Source organism: Brienomyrus brachyistius, unplaced genomic scaffold, assembly GCF_023856365.1.
Source record: "Brienomyrus brachyistius isolate T26 unplaced genomic scaffold, BBRACH_0.4 scaffold59, whole genome shotgun sequence".
Classification (NCBI taxonomy): Eukaryota; Metazoa; Chordata; class Actinopteri; order Osteoglossiformes; family Mormyridae; genus Brienomyrus; species Brienomyrus brachyistius.
The window spans coordinates 1,256,476-1,275,657 of record NW_026042334.1 but is presented as its reverse complement, the minus strand read 5'-3'; the positions used below and the strand labels follow the sequence as shown (position 1 = coordinate 1,275,657).

The window sequence follows — 19,182 nt, the reverse complement described above, 5'->3', positions numbered from 1 at the left end:
TTGTGGACTGTCTGGATCCCCCACCCCCCCCCACAGGTGAGCCACAGGGACGTAGAGACGGAAAAGCGTCTGAGAAAGGACCTGAAACGCACCAAGGCCCTGCTGGTCGACGCTCAGATCATGCTGGACCACCTAAAGAACAACGCGCCCAGCAAGCGCGAGATAACACAGCTCAAAAGCCAGGTGTGCACCCCGCCCCCCCATCCCTAAAACACCACCCATGTTCACTGCAGGTTTACACCCGGATGCTCAGTGCACTGGAGTTCACCACGTTGACTTGCCCTTCCGTCCTACAGCTGGAGGAGTCAGAGTTCACCTGTGCGGCCGCCGTCAAGGCCCGCAAGTCCATGGAGGCCGAGATCGAGGACCTGCACGTCCAAATGGACGACATCTCCAAAGCTAAAAGCGCTGTGAGTGCGACGGCCTTCCCCTTGTGTCGCCGGGGCCACACCCCTGCTCGTCATCGAGGGGGAACCTGAGCTTCACACCGACAGGAAGTTGTGAGGAACTTAGAGATGACAACTCATTAGTTGTGTCACATCAGATACGAGCCCTGCTGATGCCCCCCTCCCCTCAGCTCTGCTGAGCAATAGCACCCCCCACCTCTTTTTGTTGGGGGGAGGGGCTCAGGTTTAGCTATCGATTGCCACGGAACGATTTCCGCCCATAATGACATGTTTCAGAGCCCATTTCGAACACGCCATATCACCTTGAAATACATTATGGCTTAATGATTCTGTCACTCTCTCTTTTTTTCCCTCCCAGTCTTTACTGATGGCTGAAAAATAGAATTCATGTAGAAGCTCAGTGGCAGTAATAGACCGCTGTAGGGCAGCAAAATGGACGGCTGGCTGTTTTAGGCTCTCCGATTCAGGGGGCTTTAGATGGTCGCTTTTGCTGTTCTCTTTCGCTGTGGCAGTTTTGAATTTTCTGCGCTCTGTTAAGCAAAACCGATGCGAAATGTGCCCGAGATCTCTCCACATTCCCTCTATGCGGCCCTGAGATCCGTTTGTATGAGCGCGAAGCACTTGTGGGGGATAGATGTTGATTGAAAACCAAGGGCGATGTGCCCCTGAAACAAATATCCATCCGTCCGTCCGTCTACGTCCAACTGATTTTTTTTTTTGAGTAACCCGACAACATTCTGCCGCTACACAGCAATAGTACATGCAAAGCCTGCTGGGACAGCAGTGGCCAGAGGTGGCCTCTGGGACACCACGTTACCCTTTAAACATGCCATTTGTGTGCAAACATATTACCATCCTTTGGAGTCGTAAACCCATATACTCAGGCCGTTCTGCCTTCCATGGTCTTTTCGCAACGCTCTAGTTAGATGGATGTCTTTTGTGTTGGTGGGTATTAGCGGTCATTTAATTTCCCAAGTATGTGCTAATGGATTCATTAGCCTGTCTGATATTCACATTTTCCCCCCGCCTTATTAATACGCCCTGTTTCTGGCTCCTGAGAAGTGCCTTTTCTATATTGTTGAGGTAATTATCAAAATGAAATTAGTCTTCCAATTTGTCTGGGGGAGTCTGCAACTGTAGCACTATGGTAGGCAGCAGCTAATTAGCTTCTCTGAGTATGGTTGCTAATACGTGGGCCTCCCCCTCCCCCCCCCCCCCCCCCGCCTCCAGTCTGACTAGGGAGGGGGGGGTGGTGTGCCGAACAGCCCAGGATTTATTTGGTTTTCCAAGTTGAGGGCTCCGTGTGTGTGGAGTTTGGGGATGTTCTCCCCATGCTGTCGTGGGGTTTCCTCCAGGTACCCCGGTTTCCGCCCCACAATCCAAGAGCATGCTGCATGTTAATTGGGGTTGCCAGATTGCCTGTAGATGTGAATGGCGAGTGTGCCCTGTGATAGGTTGGTGCCCTGTCCTGGATTATTCCTTGCCTTACGCCCATAGCTTCCGGGTTGGGCTCTGCACCCCCGCGACTAGGGCATGTGGGTATAGAAGATGCATAGGACATGTGGGTATAGAAGATAGATGGATACATTATTATTTTTATTATTATTGATATTGTTATTGCTATTAGTAATAATAATAACAGTGGTTAGTTGTGTTTTAGATGTGCAGCGTTATACATCACCAACCAGCTACAGCATTGCTTCTCACACTTTTGCACATGCTAGTGGAAATTAGCACATAGTAAATCTGAACAGTAAATCTTTGGTTTTATGTGACTGCCGCTCTCCAGGCCAGGCAGCGCCTCTACTGAGCCAACCCTTCTGCGGTGGAAAACCAAAGTGAGCTGGTACCGCAGCTGTAACTAGTGTCTCTTTGCGGTGTGGGGTCGGGAACGGCCTGGTTCCTCAGTGCCAGTGGAGAAGCGGCATTTGCTTCTGAGAGCTTAGTCTCCCGCCTCATCCCGCCGCTTCCCAACTTCTGCCTGTCAGTTGGAGGAGCAGCTGAGTCGGGTGCAGCGGGAGAAGAACGAGCTGCAGTCGCGCATGGAAGAGGACCAGGAGGACATGAACGAGCTGATGAAGAAGCACAAGGCCGCCGTCGCCCAGGTAACCCCCGCCCTCTCTGCGTATATCGCGCAGTGCTCTGCCTCACTCCTGCAGTGCTGCTGCTCAAAGCTTTTCTCTCTCCAGGATTCAAAATAATATAGGTTGCCTTAATGACATTTCTATCCATTTATACAGCGTGTTAACTTGGTCGAACAAATTAAGGCTAAAAGTACAACAGGAGCATCTCTCCTGGGCCTTGAACTACTAACTTTTGAAGTCTTTTTCTTTAATTACTGCACCACCTACTGTCCTATTTTGCTAATGCTGACTCAGGGATTTTTTTACTGAGCCCAACACCATAGGGTTTTATTGGTTTAATATTACGTAACTTAAATAGTTTTTCTATCGCTTATCTGAAATTATCCAAAAGACATTACAAATGGGAAAAAAAAACATTCTTTCATCCTCTTTATTAACGTTCCTTCTCCCTTTAATTCTTTAATCCTTGAATGTTCTTGCACGTTATTGATTGCTTCGATCTCCCTCTGAGGCCACCTCGCTTTCGGCGACGGTGATCGACACTGCGTTTCAGCGAGTGCCTATCAGCCTTCTCCGCTGACAGTGTCCCTGTCCCTCCTTGCCCGGCAGTCATCCCAGAACCTGGCTCAGATCAGCGATCTCCAGAGCCAGCTAGAGGAAGCCATGAAGGAGAAGCAGGAGATCCAGGAGAAGGTAACACCCACCCCCCAATATCCCCTAAAACATCTGGGTGTGGTCGGATGTGAAATATGCAGTTGGCGTTCTCCGTTCACTCAGCCCACCTGCCCTGATCTGCTAATCCTTTGATCCTGGACCGTCGTAAGTGCGCAGCGGCCTTGTTGGGATCAAATGGCACCAGCCTAGAGGTTTTCTTTGTATTTAAACACTCGCAGAACCCAGGCTGGCTGGATCTACGGCTCACACTGGGGCTTAAGCGGGCGATGCCCATCTGGGATCAAGCCCTTTGCTGATAAGCCTCGCTCGGGTTCGAACGCAAAGCCGGGGACTTTTAATGATACTGGTGAGGGATTTCCAAATCCCGCCCCCCGGGATCCATGGCTGCTCATTACGGAGGCCACCCTTCTCCCCATCCTTTCATGGATTTTGGAATAAATTGCTCCGGGCTGACAAAAAAAAAAGCCGCATCTTTTATGCTCTAAGAACAGCTTTTATCTGCAAATAGGAGCCTTGGAAAATCGCAAGCGTAACGAGTTTATAAAACATCAGCTTCACCTTCCTCAAAGTGCTGTCGAGATCGTTATTAAACACCCTGGCTTCTTCACCGTGCAGCTCATTTATCAGAGACCGCTGTCAGACGCGAAGATGGTTATTATTTTGCCGTGTTATTCATGCAGATATTGCCGGTGTTCATCTGTGGGTAAATTGAGTGTGTTTTTCGAGAGTCAGTGTGCAGGAAATCATTATTATTTTTCAAGGAATATTTTATGAAGTTGAAAGGTAAATAAAAACTTGTGGACCTTAAGTAATAGATCTGAAAGGTCTCTTATGCAGAAAAAGAAGACCGGGTATTTTGGACTGAGATTAACTGGTATAAACAAATTAAGAGTAAAAGTAGGAAGGCTTACAGTGGGCGAGAATTCGAAGTGGGCGGATGTGAAATTCTAGATATTTCAGCAGAGAAATACTGTCATGATGCCCATTAGAAGTAAGTTTATTGAAACTTATTTTCATCAATAAATCACTGATATGAACATAAGTGGGCAAGATGCGGCAGAGCGGCCTGCGATCCATAAGACGATTCCTTGGCGGCAAGTCAGGTTGTGGAAGCACGGATTCGGTCAGAACCCACCGTCTGTTTCTGGGCTGGCTCAGCTCCAGTCCCTGCAGAGCCAGCTGGATTTCCAGGAGCAGTCCATGGTGGAGAAGTCGCTGGTCAGCAGACAGGAGGCCAAGATCCGCGAGCTGGAGACCAAGCTGGAGTTCGAGAAGACTCAGGTCAAGCGTCTAGAGGTGAGCCGGGGCGGGGGGAGGGGCGCTAGCCCGCATGTGAGCTGGGAGGGGAGTGAGGAGGGTAGGGGGACGAGGTTTAATTAATGAGCATGTGTAAAGGGATTAATAGAGACTTCTCCCGAATATATTCACCTTTCCTACACCTGCCCGCCCCCCCCCCCCCCCAACTCTCTCTCCCCATTTTTTTTTCACCATCTCTCCGAGATTAATGCAATTTGGCTCCGAAAGCTGTTAGATTACGTTATGTCGCTTCTCATCTAACTTTAACTCTCCCATCTGTCTTGCGCGTAATAACATATTTACTAAACCGGCTTCTTTTTACTAATTTGGTTATTTTGAATTTGCATCTGCTGACTTCTGGAGACGAAAGGTAAAACGTTTTTAATTTTGCAGGGCGGCTTTCAGGGAAAAAAGTAACGAGGAGGTACCTGTTGTGTCGCTCGCTTTAAAATGTTACCAGCTGCCTGCGCCCACATCCACTCTCTTGTATTATGTGTCCAGTACCACACGGCGTTAACCTGACAGAAGGTCTCTCGGCCACCCTCCTCTCGCATCGAATCGTTGGATCGATGTCGTCAAAATAATTCACCAAAATGTTTGCCAACCGGCTGTCTTACATGACCCCCACACCCCCCCGGCGCTCTAACCGTACACCCAGTTCACGGCGCTGTGAACTTTCAAGCTGTTAGGTAACGAAAGGTCACCGACCCCGCGTCTGTGTGGGCGGGATCGATGCCGTCTGCGGTCGGGCAATCAAATGCGGTTTAAAGAGGTCGACTCGAAGGTTGAATCTCCATCTGCCGGTGCGTTGAATTGTTTAATTGAAATGCAAGATTTTAAAAAAAAAAAAAAACCTTTTTAAAAAATATATATATTTCAGCAAAGCAAGTTATTTAAGAGGACTTTTAATTGTGGTGGAGTGACAGTAGGTTGCTTCGAGTTCCGGTATTATTTTGTCACCTGGCCTGCCTTTTTGCAATTCTGGCTGTCTAAAATAAGCTGATATTTGTTCAAGGCAAACAAAAAAAATAAAATCACATTAAGGTCGCATAGGACCCATATTATTGCATGCAGGATATGTCTCAACCTTTGGGACCCCATTCAGTGTAAGTGTGTGTACGGAAGAAGGGGACAGGATATGGATTTGACCCAGACAGCCCTGTGCATTTACATCTCGAAGCAGAACGACCAGATTCCCCAGAATTAACGAGACGTAATAGCAACTTGGAACTTAGGATTTTTGTCATGAATCTCTCATTCACGTCCGGGAAAATGACGTGTTTAACCGCTCAGAGCCTGGTCAGCCGGCTGAAGGAGAACGTGGAGAAGCTGACGGAGGAGCGAGACCAACGGACGGCCGGGGAGGGACGGGAGAGGGAGCAGAACAAGCGCATGCAACGGCAGATCCGGGACATCAAAGAGGAGATCGCCGAGCTGGCCAAGAAAGAGTCTGAGGCCAGCCGCAAGAAGCATGAGCTGGTAGGGTCTCCTCGTCTCTTCACGGGGAGGGGGCACTAAAAGTTCTGGCAAAGGCAGAGGCTGTTGCATTTTTATGAGATGCTGGGCCATCGCTGGATTTATCTGAATCTTTATGCATAAATATTCCGGTATATAGAGCGTCTCAGATGTGACCATCAAAGCTTTATTATTCAAGTGTTTCGATGCCCAGTAGCTTTGTTAAGAGATGTCAAAAAATCTTTTTTTTAGAAGCAAACCACATAAGCTTGCCCTTAAGGCGTCTCCCAGAAAGCGCCAATCAAACATTACGTCCGGGTGCTCCTGACAGTGCTATTAATTATAACCTAATTCGATTGATAATGTTTTTGACTAATGGGATTGATAATCAGCTATCATTGTTGCTGTCATTGCGAAAGGTTGTGAAGTCAAAAATCCCGTTAGCCGGTTCCTACTGAAGTCTGCTTCTGTATAGGTGGTCCGTGCAGTCTTGTGGGTTTTTTAATCTGGTTAAGCAGAAGCTGGGGCTGAAGTTACGTCAGTCTGTCGTCAAAGTAAGAAGCCTGGATGGCTGGGGGCTTGAGCATGAGAGGAGAGCTGGCCGGAGGGGCACTTTTGGTTGGCTTGGAGGGAAGGACTGGACTCCACGCAAAGATGCCCAGTGATGATGGTTAATGGTTCACATGGACAGCAGGGCGATCGCCATGGAAGTTGGAATGCATGAAGGAGCGTGACAAATCGCCCTCCAAATCAACCTTTAATGTATCGCTTGAGTTAAATGGGCCAGTGACTGACAGCACACACTAATTTCACCGCTAATGGATTTTGAAGCATCACTCCTCGATCCGTGTCCCTAACACATGAATATAAGCAACACATCATTAGACATGCAAACATCATTCAGTTAAATTTGCTTCACATAAAGGGACAGGGCCCGTGGGGCATCGGCTTCATCTGGAAGCCGATTGGCCTCCAGTGTGACCCCTCCTCATCACTCATCGATTTAAAAAGTACCATTGGCTAATGTTAATGTTGGCTCCTCTATATGAAATATGGCTCCTCTTATGCCCCCTACCTTAAAAATAAAAATCTTAGGGCGTTACTCAATACTAAGAACACAAAGATAGTACTCGCGGTCTTGGTAAAACCCAATCTTGCTAACTTGCCTTACAAGAACGAACTTGGGGTGCAATGAATCATGGGATTGTTCTCATTCGGTGAGGCTGCAACTGATGTATCCTTGATATTTGAGGCGGGACAAGAATGACATCCAGGGATTTTTACCACCCTCTGTATTCTGTTCTTGAGTATTGGAACTGGTCTTCAGCAATGGAAGATGACATACAACAGGTACAACAGAACAAAAGTACGCATGTTAGGAAACACCCATAGTCACATGAAGAATATTTTTTCAACTAAGCACAGCTGGTCCCCAATGGGCTTTTAAGGCAATGCATTGTGGGTCACGTACTCCGTATATAACTTTTTCCCTGCAGGAAATGGACATCGAGAGCTTGGAAGCCGCCAATCAGAGCCTGCAGGCGGATCTTAAACTCGCTTTCAAAAGGATCGGCGACCTGCAGGCCGCCATCGAGGACGAAATGGAGAGCGACGACAATGAGGACCTCATTAACAGGTGCTGTGCTATCCACACTCTGTCCATTTGTGCTGTGATACCCAGATCTTCCAGGAGCACCGTGGCTGCAGGAAGTGACATCGTGACTGCTGCCATCCCTTAGCGTAATGATTACTCCGGATTTCATATTCACAGATAACTTGGAAATTACCCCAGCACAGATATTTTCCTGTAGGTAATACAGCCAGAATGAGTCTGGCATATCCTATTTACATTTCCGGAAAGATTTATGTCTTCGAAGCAGCAGCGCTTAATCTCAATATTTAAATAGTCTTTTCTCCTTTTCCGTCAGCTACAGCTGTCCCAGTTTAATCAGGATCCGTCCTTCTCGTTTAGCATTTGTTTATTTATAGTTTCTGACCTCCTGCTGAGGCTTGTTTGTACAAGAGCCACAGCTTCGCTGGCTTGCCGTAGTAAAACTAGTTAGTAAAAAGTCAGTCATCATTACGATACGCTAACTTGTCAGCAAAGCAGAGAGGGCGGGTGGGATAGTGTGCAAGGGAGCGCTGGTGAGTCACAGTCCAAAAATACAGATGAAGACATGACTCCTGCCCCAGTCGGTGGGAACATCGGACCTCTGAATATACGCAGACAGCTCCCTCCGCCTTTATCTGGACCCGTCGTGTGTTTATGCTCCCATGATGCATTGCTGATTTGGTGTGGCGCTTTTTTACTTTACTTTCTCACTTTTCTTTCTTCCCCCTCCTCGTTGTGTGTGTGTGTGTGTATGTGTGTGTGTGTCTCGTCCATTGTCACGAGCCAGTTTACAAGACATGGTGACAAAATACCAGAAAAGAAAGAATAAAACGTGAGGGCCACATTCCTTTTTTCTTTTAAAACGTTTATGTTTGAATTTTATAGCTCTTCCCCAGCGAAAGGTGCAGTATTCACTAAGCCTCACAGAAACAGCAGGGACTCTTAATGCTTCATTTCTGGCCAGAGAAGCTGGGATCCCAGGTTCCAGATCCTTGGGTGTTTTGGAAACAAACTGGGAACAAATTTTTAAAGATGAAATTTTAGCGTGCACAGAAAAGTGGACGCTCACCAGCAGTGTATTAAATCCATCTCAGGAGGCTTCAGTGATACTGCCCCGGTGTTCTCTCACTCACTGGCCAAACCCCTCAAGCGCACGCACCACCGCATGGTCCTGCTTGCTCGGTGACACGCATGCACCAAACATGCTTCCACCTGCATCCAACCCCCCCCACCCCCATCAATTCTCCTACTCCTCAGTCTTTTAGGGAACTGTTATACAAATGTGCTGCCGTGAGGGGCTGATTCGTCTGGGCCCCTGCAGAACCCCGCGTGGAGCCCCCCTTTTCCACCCTTACCCTCCCTGTCTGCCCCGTCGTCATCTGTGCCCATTAAGGCTAGCAACAATCACACAGAGCGTGTGAGGAGCTGTCCACAGTTTCTGGCCTGGGCTCCTATATTTGCTCGATTGGACGGGAGCAGCACCCCCCTCCCCATCCATCTTTCAGGCACACCCCCTCAATCACGGACCGTGCGCACATGCAGCATGGAATCGCCGCCTCTCTACGTCCAGCTGTCCCAAAGTAGGCGCCCACTGTACCTCAGTCGCTGTACTTTTCTGCTTCTTCTGTGCTTTTATTTTTAAACTGTGGCGTTTTATTTTTAAACCGTCATGGCACCGTCTGACCAAGCGCAACGCATTGCAGCACCAGGGGAAAATAACTGCTGGCGTAATGCAGATGGGGATGCGTCGCATTTTATGGCTGTTTGCTGGGCAGCGTGATTAGTCGAGCCCAGCCTGCACTTTCCGAAACACGCCCGTGCGCATTTACCGATATCCTCAGACTCTATAGTTTGTGCCTTTTGAGCTGCAGACAGCGAGCTTTCATTGAATGATACCATTTTTAAAAGGGGCAGTGCTTTTCCTTGGGGAATGTAGTTTTATTACATGTAGAGTGTAGTTTAAATTAGTGTGGTATATTCCCCAGTGCTGCAAGATCTGTAGGTCTCTCCGGAGATCCCTGCTGACTATATGCCGAGAATTTTCCAGAGCTCTGGTACCCCGGTGGCAGCCCTTCCTCGAGGCGGGGAAGATGCCCCAGAATAAAGCGAGGAGCACTGAATGGAGAACCTTATAAAAAAAAAATAAAGAGCTCTCTAAGCAATGAAAAGAAGATGCTGGTTTAGGCTTAAGGGAAACACTTCACTTAAATGACCTCAAGATACGATTTCAGCACCCCTTTAAAATCCCCCTAGCAGCTGATAACAGGCCTCCTTTGACATGATACTGACAATATTTGTTTCTGTGTTTTTTTTTTGGCCGGTTTACCGTTATATGCAGGTCCATGCCGGCGTGTTAATTTTTGATGTGGATGTTTCAGCTAAACGCTTTAAAGAATAGCTGTGGCAGTGTTACGTGGCGCGTCACACAAACGGCAGCGCGTGAAGGTGGCGGCAGCCGCCCGAACGGGACGGCGAATCCATAGGTGTTAATGATAAATGTAATAGTGTGTAACAGAGATGTACAACCGTTGGCAGCAGATTGTCACACACAATTAATGTCCCCCGCGCGCGTATTTCTGTTTGTTTGCTCCCCTCAGCTTCAGGGCTGCTTAACTAATGGTACACGACCAAGAACATAAATTGTGTGTGACACCGTGTGCAAAGCACTCGATTACAGAGCACTCCCCCGACCTGGAGATCTGCCCTCCCCGTCCAGGATGCCCCCCCCCCCCCGCCCCACACCCTTGCCCGTCTCCTGAGAAACGCCGAGGGACAGACTGAGCCCTGCTTCAGCAACTGGTGATTCAGTTCTCTGGTCCAGGTTGCAGGTCTAGAGTTTGCGTAGGAATTATAGGTTTCCAGCTGGCATGTTACTAGGGCTGTTTTATGGGTGGGGCTTTAGTCCCCTTAAAATGTTATCGACCCCCCCTCCCCCTCCCACGCACACACAAATAAATGTACACTTATTAAATAGTGTGTTCTCATCCATTTTCACTCAAACCAGACCCCTCCCAAATAAAGGCTAAGCCTAGTGATGCTCCTGATTCCCAGTAGAATGGATAAAGGACAGTCAGGCGTAACTCCGGGCGAATGAACAGGGCCGTTAATGAGATGTACGTGTGATTCGCCTGGGCTTGGGGAAGCAGAGCTTCCAGCTGGGCGAGCCCGATGATTGAAGCTCCACGGCCATGTGGAGAAACTGTAGGAGCGTAAAATGCTGTCATCCCTGTTCAGGCCCGGTACCCTTCATGCTGGGTGTGACACAGGGGCTGACGGGTTTACGTCACCTTTGCTCCGTAGCTGCCGGACAGCATGCTTCTGAAGGCTCTCCATTCGTCCGCTTGGTTAAGGCGCCAGGGCCGTGTTGGGCAGAGCCGTGACGGCCCATGATTTTGGGTTCCGGTGTCGGCGATCTGGGTCTCTGACTTGCAAGCCCTTGCCGGTTCCGCCTGCAAGAAAATGCGGAGACAACAGGCGCCCTCATGAACCTCTTGAGAGTTTTAACCGTACGTTTAGTTTATATTTTTTTGTACCACTGGCTCGGCTCACTCAAAACGGGACATTGTTCGTCTTTGCCAGATGACATATGGAACTTGGTGTAGAAATGGGACTGAAATTACCCCCAAGTTACCGTCTTGTAATAAAAGCTCCTTTGGTATAATCAGTATTTCTGAAGTACGACAGATGCCAAGCCTTAGCCACTTTGAAGCCAGAGATATTAATTATGTGCATTCTCTCAAAACCAGCTCCCCCTCCCCTTATCCACCCCTCAAGTGAAATCTGATTCATTTCTCTAAATTAAAAAAAAAAAAAAAAAACTCCCTTCTTGAATGGCGACTAAAGCGCCTTTCATCACACCTTCGTTGCGCTTTGTTTACTCGAGTCTCATTGACGAGGCTCCGGGAGGAGAGGGCTGGCCCCTTTGTGACCCCCCGCCCCAGAGTGTTCCGCAGTGGTGGACCTTAGTAGCTGCAGCCACGTTAATTACAGGTTTGCTCCGGAGCCTGCTGAACTGTCGTGTCATGCCGTTACGGTAAGATTAGCTTACCGTAAAAGCGCTTCGAGGTTCGTGTTTTACGTTTCCCGGAAAGCCGTCCGAAGGCTCCCACAGGCTTTCTGTCTTTCTGGCACAGGCCCCATGTTTTTACCCTTGTTTTTGTCTATAGTTGGACCATAGAGAGCCCAATGAACCCCCCCCACGGCCTCTTCATCATTTTCAGTCGGTTTTCACTCATCTTCACAGCCAAAGCTAATGTCATGATTGCGGTGCCTCCATGCCCTGATAGAAGAACGAACTGTTTTCATCTTAATGGACGGGTTTTTCTTTTTGTTGTTTTCTTCCCCCTGTTCCATCTAGTCACTTACATGTTATTTTGCTAAACCTTTGTTAAGTGCTGCTCTGCTGCCTCTTGGCTAGAAAGGGCACTCTGTAAAAAATGAACAGAATTGAATTATCCGTCCATTATATAGTCAAGCCGACCGGTTTTGAGATTCAGTCTCTTGTGCAAGCTATGGGGTTTTATTTCTTTTCCTTTCCCTCTGTCTCTAATATGTCACCACATGAAGGAAATGTAAATATTTCTGGAAGAGACCTATTTTCTTGTTCGCTGGAATAGATATTTTTCCCTGGAGAGTGCAGAGGAGAAGTTGAAGCTGGGGGGAAAAAAATGAAAGCATTCTAGTTTGCGGTGCTCCCTTTTGCCCGACTCCCCTTTGCGCTCCTCCCCCCCCCACCCCCCCCCCCCCCCCCCCCGGTGCGTGGCTTCCGAGTGTGATAACCGACACCAAGCTACCGACTAACCGCAAAGCCGCGATTGCAGGGGCCGCTCTTACTGGCCTTTTAACCCACACGCTTGACCCCCCCCCCCAACTAATGTCTTGGTCAGCCCACCTTCCCCATTCTTCAAACTGACTTGGGTTCTCTCTGCCCCTCCCCCGGCAGTGAGGGGGGTTCAGGGACAGACTCTGAGGTGGAGGACCGCGTCGATGGCGTCAAGTCCTGGCTGTCCAAAAACAAGGGCTCTGCCAAGAACCTGTCCGACGATGGGAGCCTAAAGAGTTCCAGGTAACCCACCACCCCCGCAGAATTCTCCTGCTCATGGGCTCACTAGCTCCCCGCTTCAGTGGTGTTCCTACTAGAACAGTGGCCCGGCGCCGTACCACAGCCCCTCGGCCTCCTTGGAGACGAACTGAAGGATCACCTTAAGAGCACACACCTCCTCGCACTTGCTTAGACATTGATAGTTCATGTGCTTATCTGATGACCAGCCTCCAAAATGGAGCCTCTTCCCACATAGATTTATTGACGTATCCCCCCCCCCCCCCATCCTGGTCACAGATCGATAACCCTGCCTGGTGCCTGGCAGGTTCAATGGTACCATTTTCATGTCTTTCAGAGAAAATCTAATGGCTGTTGAGGCTTTTATCTATTTATTTTATTTATTTATTGTTAAAGGGACGATGGTTTAGATTTTTCCTCCGGTTCTGTCACTCAAATTGAGTGCACAACGCTTCTGAGACACTTTTATAGACACGGTTAATTAAAGAATCGTGAAAGTGCAGGCACATGGTTGTTACTTCTGTGTTTAGAAGAAGAATGTTTTGTAAGGGCCCAGCTATGGGCTGGCCCACCATCCTGGGTTGTTCCCTGCCTTGTGCCCGTAGCTTCCAGGATAGGCTCCGGACCCCCGCGACCTTGCATAGGTCAGGCGCGTATCGGAAGTGGATGCATATTTAGAAGGTGTTTAATATTTGCGATGTTTTTTTCAGCCAGCCTGTGCCAAGCTGCACATTCTCCTTTTCCACGCGATAAGAAAGGGCTGAATCAAAATCCTCAGTTGCGTTACACCAGTGAACCTTTTCATTAAAATTGATTCATCCTCTGTATTGTCCTTATGCTCAGTCATGCTGAACTCATTACACCGAGGGCCTGGGCTTGATTTCCTTAAATTCTGTAGTGAAAAATCTTTTGCTGTATTTTTGACTGAACACTTCTCTCGCTAGGAATTCAATCGTATAATCTACCCCCCACATTTATTTGTTTGTGAACAAAAGCACCTTTCCAGCTTTAAGTTTCTCTCTCGCCTACTTTATTATCCAGATGAAAAAAATATTCAAAACTATTCATGTTGTTTTTGTCCTTAAATGTCATCCCCTCCTTTTTGAGCGTGTCATTCATCCATCGCTTCCCTTTCTGTTCCATTTCCTCCATCTCCATTTGCGGTCTTACACCATGTATATTTGCCCTCATCTGATGACACCTCCCCAGATACGCCATCAACGTAGATGGCAAGGAAGGGAAGGAGGGCAAAGAGGGCAAAGAATGGAAAGATAGTAATGGCAAAGAAGTAGAGCAGAGCAGACCTGTGTCCGTGATGAGTTCACTCAGCTACAGGAAGCGCACTAGCTTGAAAGACTCCATAGGGGGCCAGGGAGACGACAGCTCCCTCTTTAGCGCCCTGAAGGAGCAGTCGGAGTGCCAGGACCTGTCCGCGTTCCGCAAGGCGAAGGCAAAGTCCTCTGACGGCCCAGATGACGCCCACTCTGTCAGTTCCTGGAGAAGATCCCAAGCCGGGGACGAGCTGGATGACCGAAGCTCTGTCATTTCTCACGCCTACTCTGAGGCCACCAGCCGGGCCAAGAAGGGGCTGGACAGCCGTTGGTCCGAGTTCGACAAGGAGTCCACAGTCTCCTCATTTGCTCCGAGCCGGGCTTCTGCCCGTCGTGGGCTGGACTTGGATGAAGACGGAAAGTCTTCCTTCAGCTTCGGGGCCTCCAGTCCCCACAGCCTGCGGCGCAGCAACTCCTCCCGCCTGGACGACCGACGGAGCGACACCTATAGCTCAGCTGTCAGCCCCAGCCTCAGCAGGCGTTCAGGGGGGCGCAGCCCTGGCAGTGTGAGTCGCGCCGACTCCCCGCATGTCCCTGAGCCGCAGCTGCCGGCTCAGCGAGTTTGATGATGACGCCATGAGCGTGGCGTTTAGCGAAGGCCGCTCCAGTGCCTACAGCCCCCCACTCATCTGGACGAAGCTTTTCCATGCCGCCTCAAGCCCGGGCCACGGACTGCGACCCCCCCCGACACATCTGATATCAAGCCTGTTGCCCACCGGAACTACCTGGATCCGGATCTGGAGGCAGCCATTAACGAGGTTCTGAGCTTCAAGCCCATCAAGTTCAAGAGGCGGAGCTTGGAAGACTCAGCAGAGGAGGGAGAAGGCGGGGAACCGGGCAAGGATGATGAGGACCGCCGAAGCGTGCGGAGTGCCAAGAGCTCCCAGGGTGACCGCGAGGCCGGCCAAGGCTCCTCCGGCGTGCATCGCTCCGCCTCGGCCCTGGAATTCAGCCGCTCAACCAGCAGCTGCAGTGGTCACAGCAGCCGTAGCCACAAGACCAAGAAGAAGAAGAAGAGGAGCCGAGGGTCGCACAGCTCCTCACCGGACGAGCGCCGCAAGAAGGGCTCCAAGAAGAAGTCAAAGAAGAAGTCCAAGAAGAAGGAGACCGACTCAGAGTCGTCCTCGTCTGAGTCGTCGTCCTCGCAATCAGAGTCGGATTCCTCCAGCTCTGGGGCCTCCACGATCTCTTACCGCAGCTCCAGCAGCATCAAAAAGGGTCCTGGCCGGCCGGCCTCCGGCTGCGAGGAGGATGACGACCCGACAGCCTCAGCGGGGGGCCCACCGCTCAGCAAAAAAGAAGAGAAGAAGCGGAAAAAGAAGGTGGACAACCTGATGATGAAGTACCTCTACAGGCCTGACAGTGACTAAAGCTGGCAGTAGGTCTCGCCTGGTCTGTGGTGAGGCATGACACCTAGGCTTGCCGTGACACTAACCATCGCCAGGCTCCGCTCCCGGCAGCGATGTGTTACTGGTCGTTTACCCAAAGGTCATTATCTTTTGTACGTTAATTGCCACTGTTTGAACCGTGAACTAACTTTGGAGTGGAATCAAATTATCTCCAACATAACAGCTATTTTCACGTTGCAGGGCATTTTGAATTTCATTCAGTAGCTGAAAATCTGTTCAAGCTGCTTGGCTCACACTGTAGGCGTATCCATGTAGGCGAATTACTATTTTATTTATTTATTTTTTTTTGATTCTCCTAAAAATACATAATGGAATAATGGATACAACATTGTGTGTGTTGTATTTAAAGACATTTTCCACAAAAGGTTAGGGCATTAAATGAGTGCGATTGCAACAACTACCTTACTAATAAGCACTGGTGTGATTTACAACCTTACTACAAGAATGGAAATAACCTGGTACATTAGACACACTATCTTTATTTTCTTTCTGCATTTAATAAAGCACTACAGGCATAATTAAATGAGCACATTGATTCAGAAAGCCACTGCTTATGTTACAGAGAGACGATTGGCTGATTTTGACCCAAGGGTTGCAATAGTTGAGCTACATGAGAACTTTTGAATGGGCAGTTTATGGATGGGGGAATTCAGGGCTTGAAGAATCCATACATTATAGTGTTCGGGGCATGGGAGACATGAAGGTGTTTGTCCATGGTTATTGTGATTAATTTGCATGTGATGAGAGTTTGTGATGTTCTTCTATAGATTGATTTGTGATGATTAGTTTTCATGGTAGACCTTCTCCAAGTTTTGAGTTCATTTCATAAAATGCTCGCCATTAACTTTGAAAGGATACGCTTACCTTTTTTGACAAGAATTTAGATTTCTTGTTCAGAAAGTACTTCGGACTTTAGAAATGAAAATTTCTTTCAGATGAAAGGTGTGGGTTTGTTTAAGAGTCTGTGTTCGTTTGTTTTGTTTTGCTTCCTCACGGCATGGTGACACGTCTTCAGCATCTCTGCATGGACTTTGAGTTGATATTTACTCCCGATTGCATCAGTCTTGCACTGGTTGTCGCCAAACTGACTGAAAGCAAGTTAACTCAACCCTTGTTTAACATATGATGGGATGGGAGGGAGTTTTAAAGAATTATGTAAATCTCAGACGCTAACTGAAATGTCCTCTTGACTTCCCCTCCTGCAGCCCGCCATCCAATCGAAAGAGATTTGGCCTGGATAGATCTGACGAAGAGGAGGAAGATGAGGAAAAAAAGGAAGGGGGGGCGTCTCGCAGCTCCTACCGCCCCCGATACTCCCGCCGCAGCTACCTGAACGATGGCGACAGCGAAGGAAAGCCGTCGGAAACAACAGCGTAGCAGCTACCCCCTGCCATGAACAATCCCCAGCACGCCTTGCCTGCCCCCATTCACCCACGTGGAAGAACAGACACCCCACTTTTTGCAGTTCCACAGACTGATACCCCTACTACTTTAGACCATGCCCTGCCGTGCCCTACCACCAGCATGGCAACCTGATCCAAGGGCTCGTAGTGCATGTAGACCCCACCATGTCACGATCATGAACTCGCAACCACTAGTCTTCTAACCTGGAATATGAAATTGTGACATTGGTGTAATGTGTTTTATTTTTTTACAATCTGCGGCTCGCGTCGGATTTCGAAGCTTTAAACGGCTTTTGCGGTCACACCCAGGATTCTGAGGTGGAGTTTTGGCTCGTTCTGTCTGGCCTCCACTGTCCTTCCAGAAACCAGCTCATCAGTGATGCTTTTTAACTGCTCGACTTTTTTTTTTTTTTGTTTGTTTTTTTGATAATCGCCCCTCTCGACTGCTTGTCAAAAGCCTGAACCCCCCGCCCCCCACCCCACCACACCTCGGCCCCTTGTTATTGAGCCAAAGAACCAGAGGATATTTGGCTTCACATTGGCAGGAGACTCTGGCTGCACACATAACGCAAATCAATAAATAAATACATAAATAAAAGATAAGGTTAAGTACCAAAACACTTCTGTTGTAAGTACATGTGTACAATTGTTCTTATTGTCTCCTTACTCGGAGTCTCAGAAAAAGCAGCATTAGGGCAGAGCGGTGCTGGTTTTTGGAAAAAAGGTGTTTTTCCTGCATCTGGGCCCCCTGTAGCCTTGCTAAAATTCCCACATCGTCGTCGGACTGGGCTTCTGGTGTCTCTCTCCTGTTTATTTGTTGGAATTATTTCGCAAAGCTGGCAGCTGGGGGAAATGCAGAGGATGCGCGCACGTAAACGGGTGGCCCTTATTTATATATGGTTTTTCTTTCTCCCCTTTTCGGCTTGACGTGTAAGAAGTGATTTGCTTGGACAGGCTCGGCGTACAGTGGCAGCATAGGAAATTGAACTCTGGGCTCCCCTGGTTTCCTGTAATATGCTTTGTCTTGCTCTCCTTTAGCTTGGAGGATTGGTTTCTGCTAAGAGTCTTTGGCTCAGGTTCCTGCTTTCCGCACCCCCCCCCCCCCCCCCCCCCCCCCCCATCCCTTCAAGCTTTTCGCCATTTGATTTGCTTTGTTTTCCAGAGGGAACGTACTCGGCACTGGGCACAGCGTGTCAGAGTGCTAGTCTGTCTCTTGTTCCCTTCTCCTGCCAGTGGTGATGGCAGAATACAGGACAACAAATGGTCACTGGGCCCTTATCTCTGGCCCTTTCCTGGCCAAATTTTAAAACCTCTGATAGTTGCCTGTTCTACACCAGTCACTTTGCCTATGCTGGCGAAAAGGGGAGTGTCTGTGTGACATTTTACACTGTGAAATCCTTTGAGGATTTTTTTGAAGCAGACTGATTGACACAGACGATGTGCCAGTTTCTTGACCGTACTTGTGGGATTATAGTAGACTGAGTTGCCGTTTATTGAGGAAAAGACGACGCAAGAGGATGCTTCGTACATGTACTTTATAATTATTGTTCATATTGAGTACAATTATCGTAGCGAACGTCAACTTTACATGGGGTACACTGCGAATGAAAAATTCACGGACGTGCGTCTGTTTGCATACGTCTTCGGATTTAAAAAAAAAAAAAATGTTTGTCTCCAAACTATAACATAAACTCCTCTCCTGTTGTTTTCTATGCTTTCAATAATCACTTTAATTTGAAATCTAGCATTTCACAAAGAACTGAGGCAAAAAACAATAAAGAAAATGTCCATAGACATAACTCTACTGGCTGTGCACATTAATATATATATATATAATCTGTGTGATTCATTCTAGCTCTCCATTATTTTCTTACTGAAATTGCCTCTTGTTAAAATAATCGTTTGCTTTACAGTTAAATGTAAATAAATGATGGCCAATGTTTTAGAAATGTTACGGGGATGTGTTTCTGTTGCTGTTCGAACCATTTCTGGTTTGAGCTTCGAGCTGCTCATAGTAAAATCCTGTTTCATAGCCTATATGTCTTTAGATGGTATCATCTAAAATTAGCCTTTATCGTTTAAGGGAGATCTGTTGGAGGAAAAAATGCAGGCTTATGTCTGCATCATGCATCTCTGCAATGTAATTGAAAAGGACTGGCTCTTTTGTTTTTTATAGAAAGAAGCGTTTGCCTCCGTGCTAGTTTGCAACACAAAAGATGGGGGTCAGTTATGTTGATGCTCATGTAAGATGTGAATATGCCCTTTTATGGCGAAGAAACAAGAATTTTAGAATTCTTTGCCCCTACCCCCCTCCTCCCTTAGGGGGCATCGGCACTGAGAATGATTAACTTTTTCAGAAAGGTAAAACCTGAATTACTGTCCGGTGTCATAGATGAGACAATTGTTGAATCTTTGTTGCAAAATCATAACAGGTAGGTATATCAAGGGGGT

At 48.2% G+C, this 19,182-nt stretch overlaps 1 protein-coding gene across 1 annotated transcript in view; it reads left to right on the top strand.

Moving 5' to 3' along the window:
* The window catches only part of LOC125724987 (unconventional myosin-XVIIIa-like), a 75,596-nt gene extending 56,911 nt beyond the window's left edge, over positions 1–18,685 (top strand). The window contains 15 exon segments of the mRNA XM_049001489.1: positions 31–183; positions 297–410; positions 2,396–2,512; positions 3,101–3,184; positions 4,325–4,462; positions 5,756–5,941; positions 7,414–7,553; positions 8,317–8,361; positions 12,472–12,594; positions 13,798–14,443; positions 14,445–14,537; positions 14,539–14,591; positions 14,593–15,281; positions 16,264–16,270; positions 16,534–18,685. Coding sequence (XP_048857446.1) covers positions 31–183; positions 297–410; positions 2,396–2,512; positions 3,101–3,184; positions 4,325–4,462; positions 5,756–5,941; positions 7,414–7,553; positions 8,317–8,361; positions 12,472–12,594; positions 13,798–14,443; positions 14,445–14,537; positions 14,539–14,591; positions 14,593–15,281; positions 16,264–16,270; positions 16,534–16,705 — 2,760 coding nt within the window. The 3' untranslated portion in view covers positions 16,706–18,685.
* Positions 18,686–19,182: the final 497 nt, after the last annotated feature.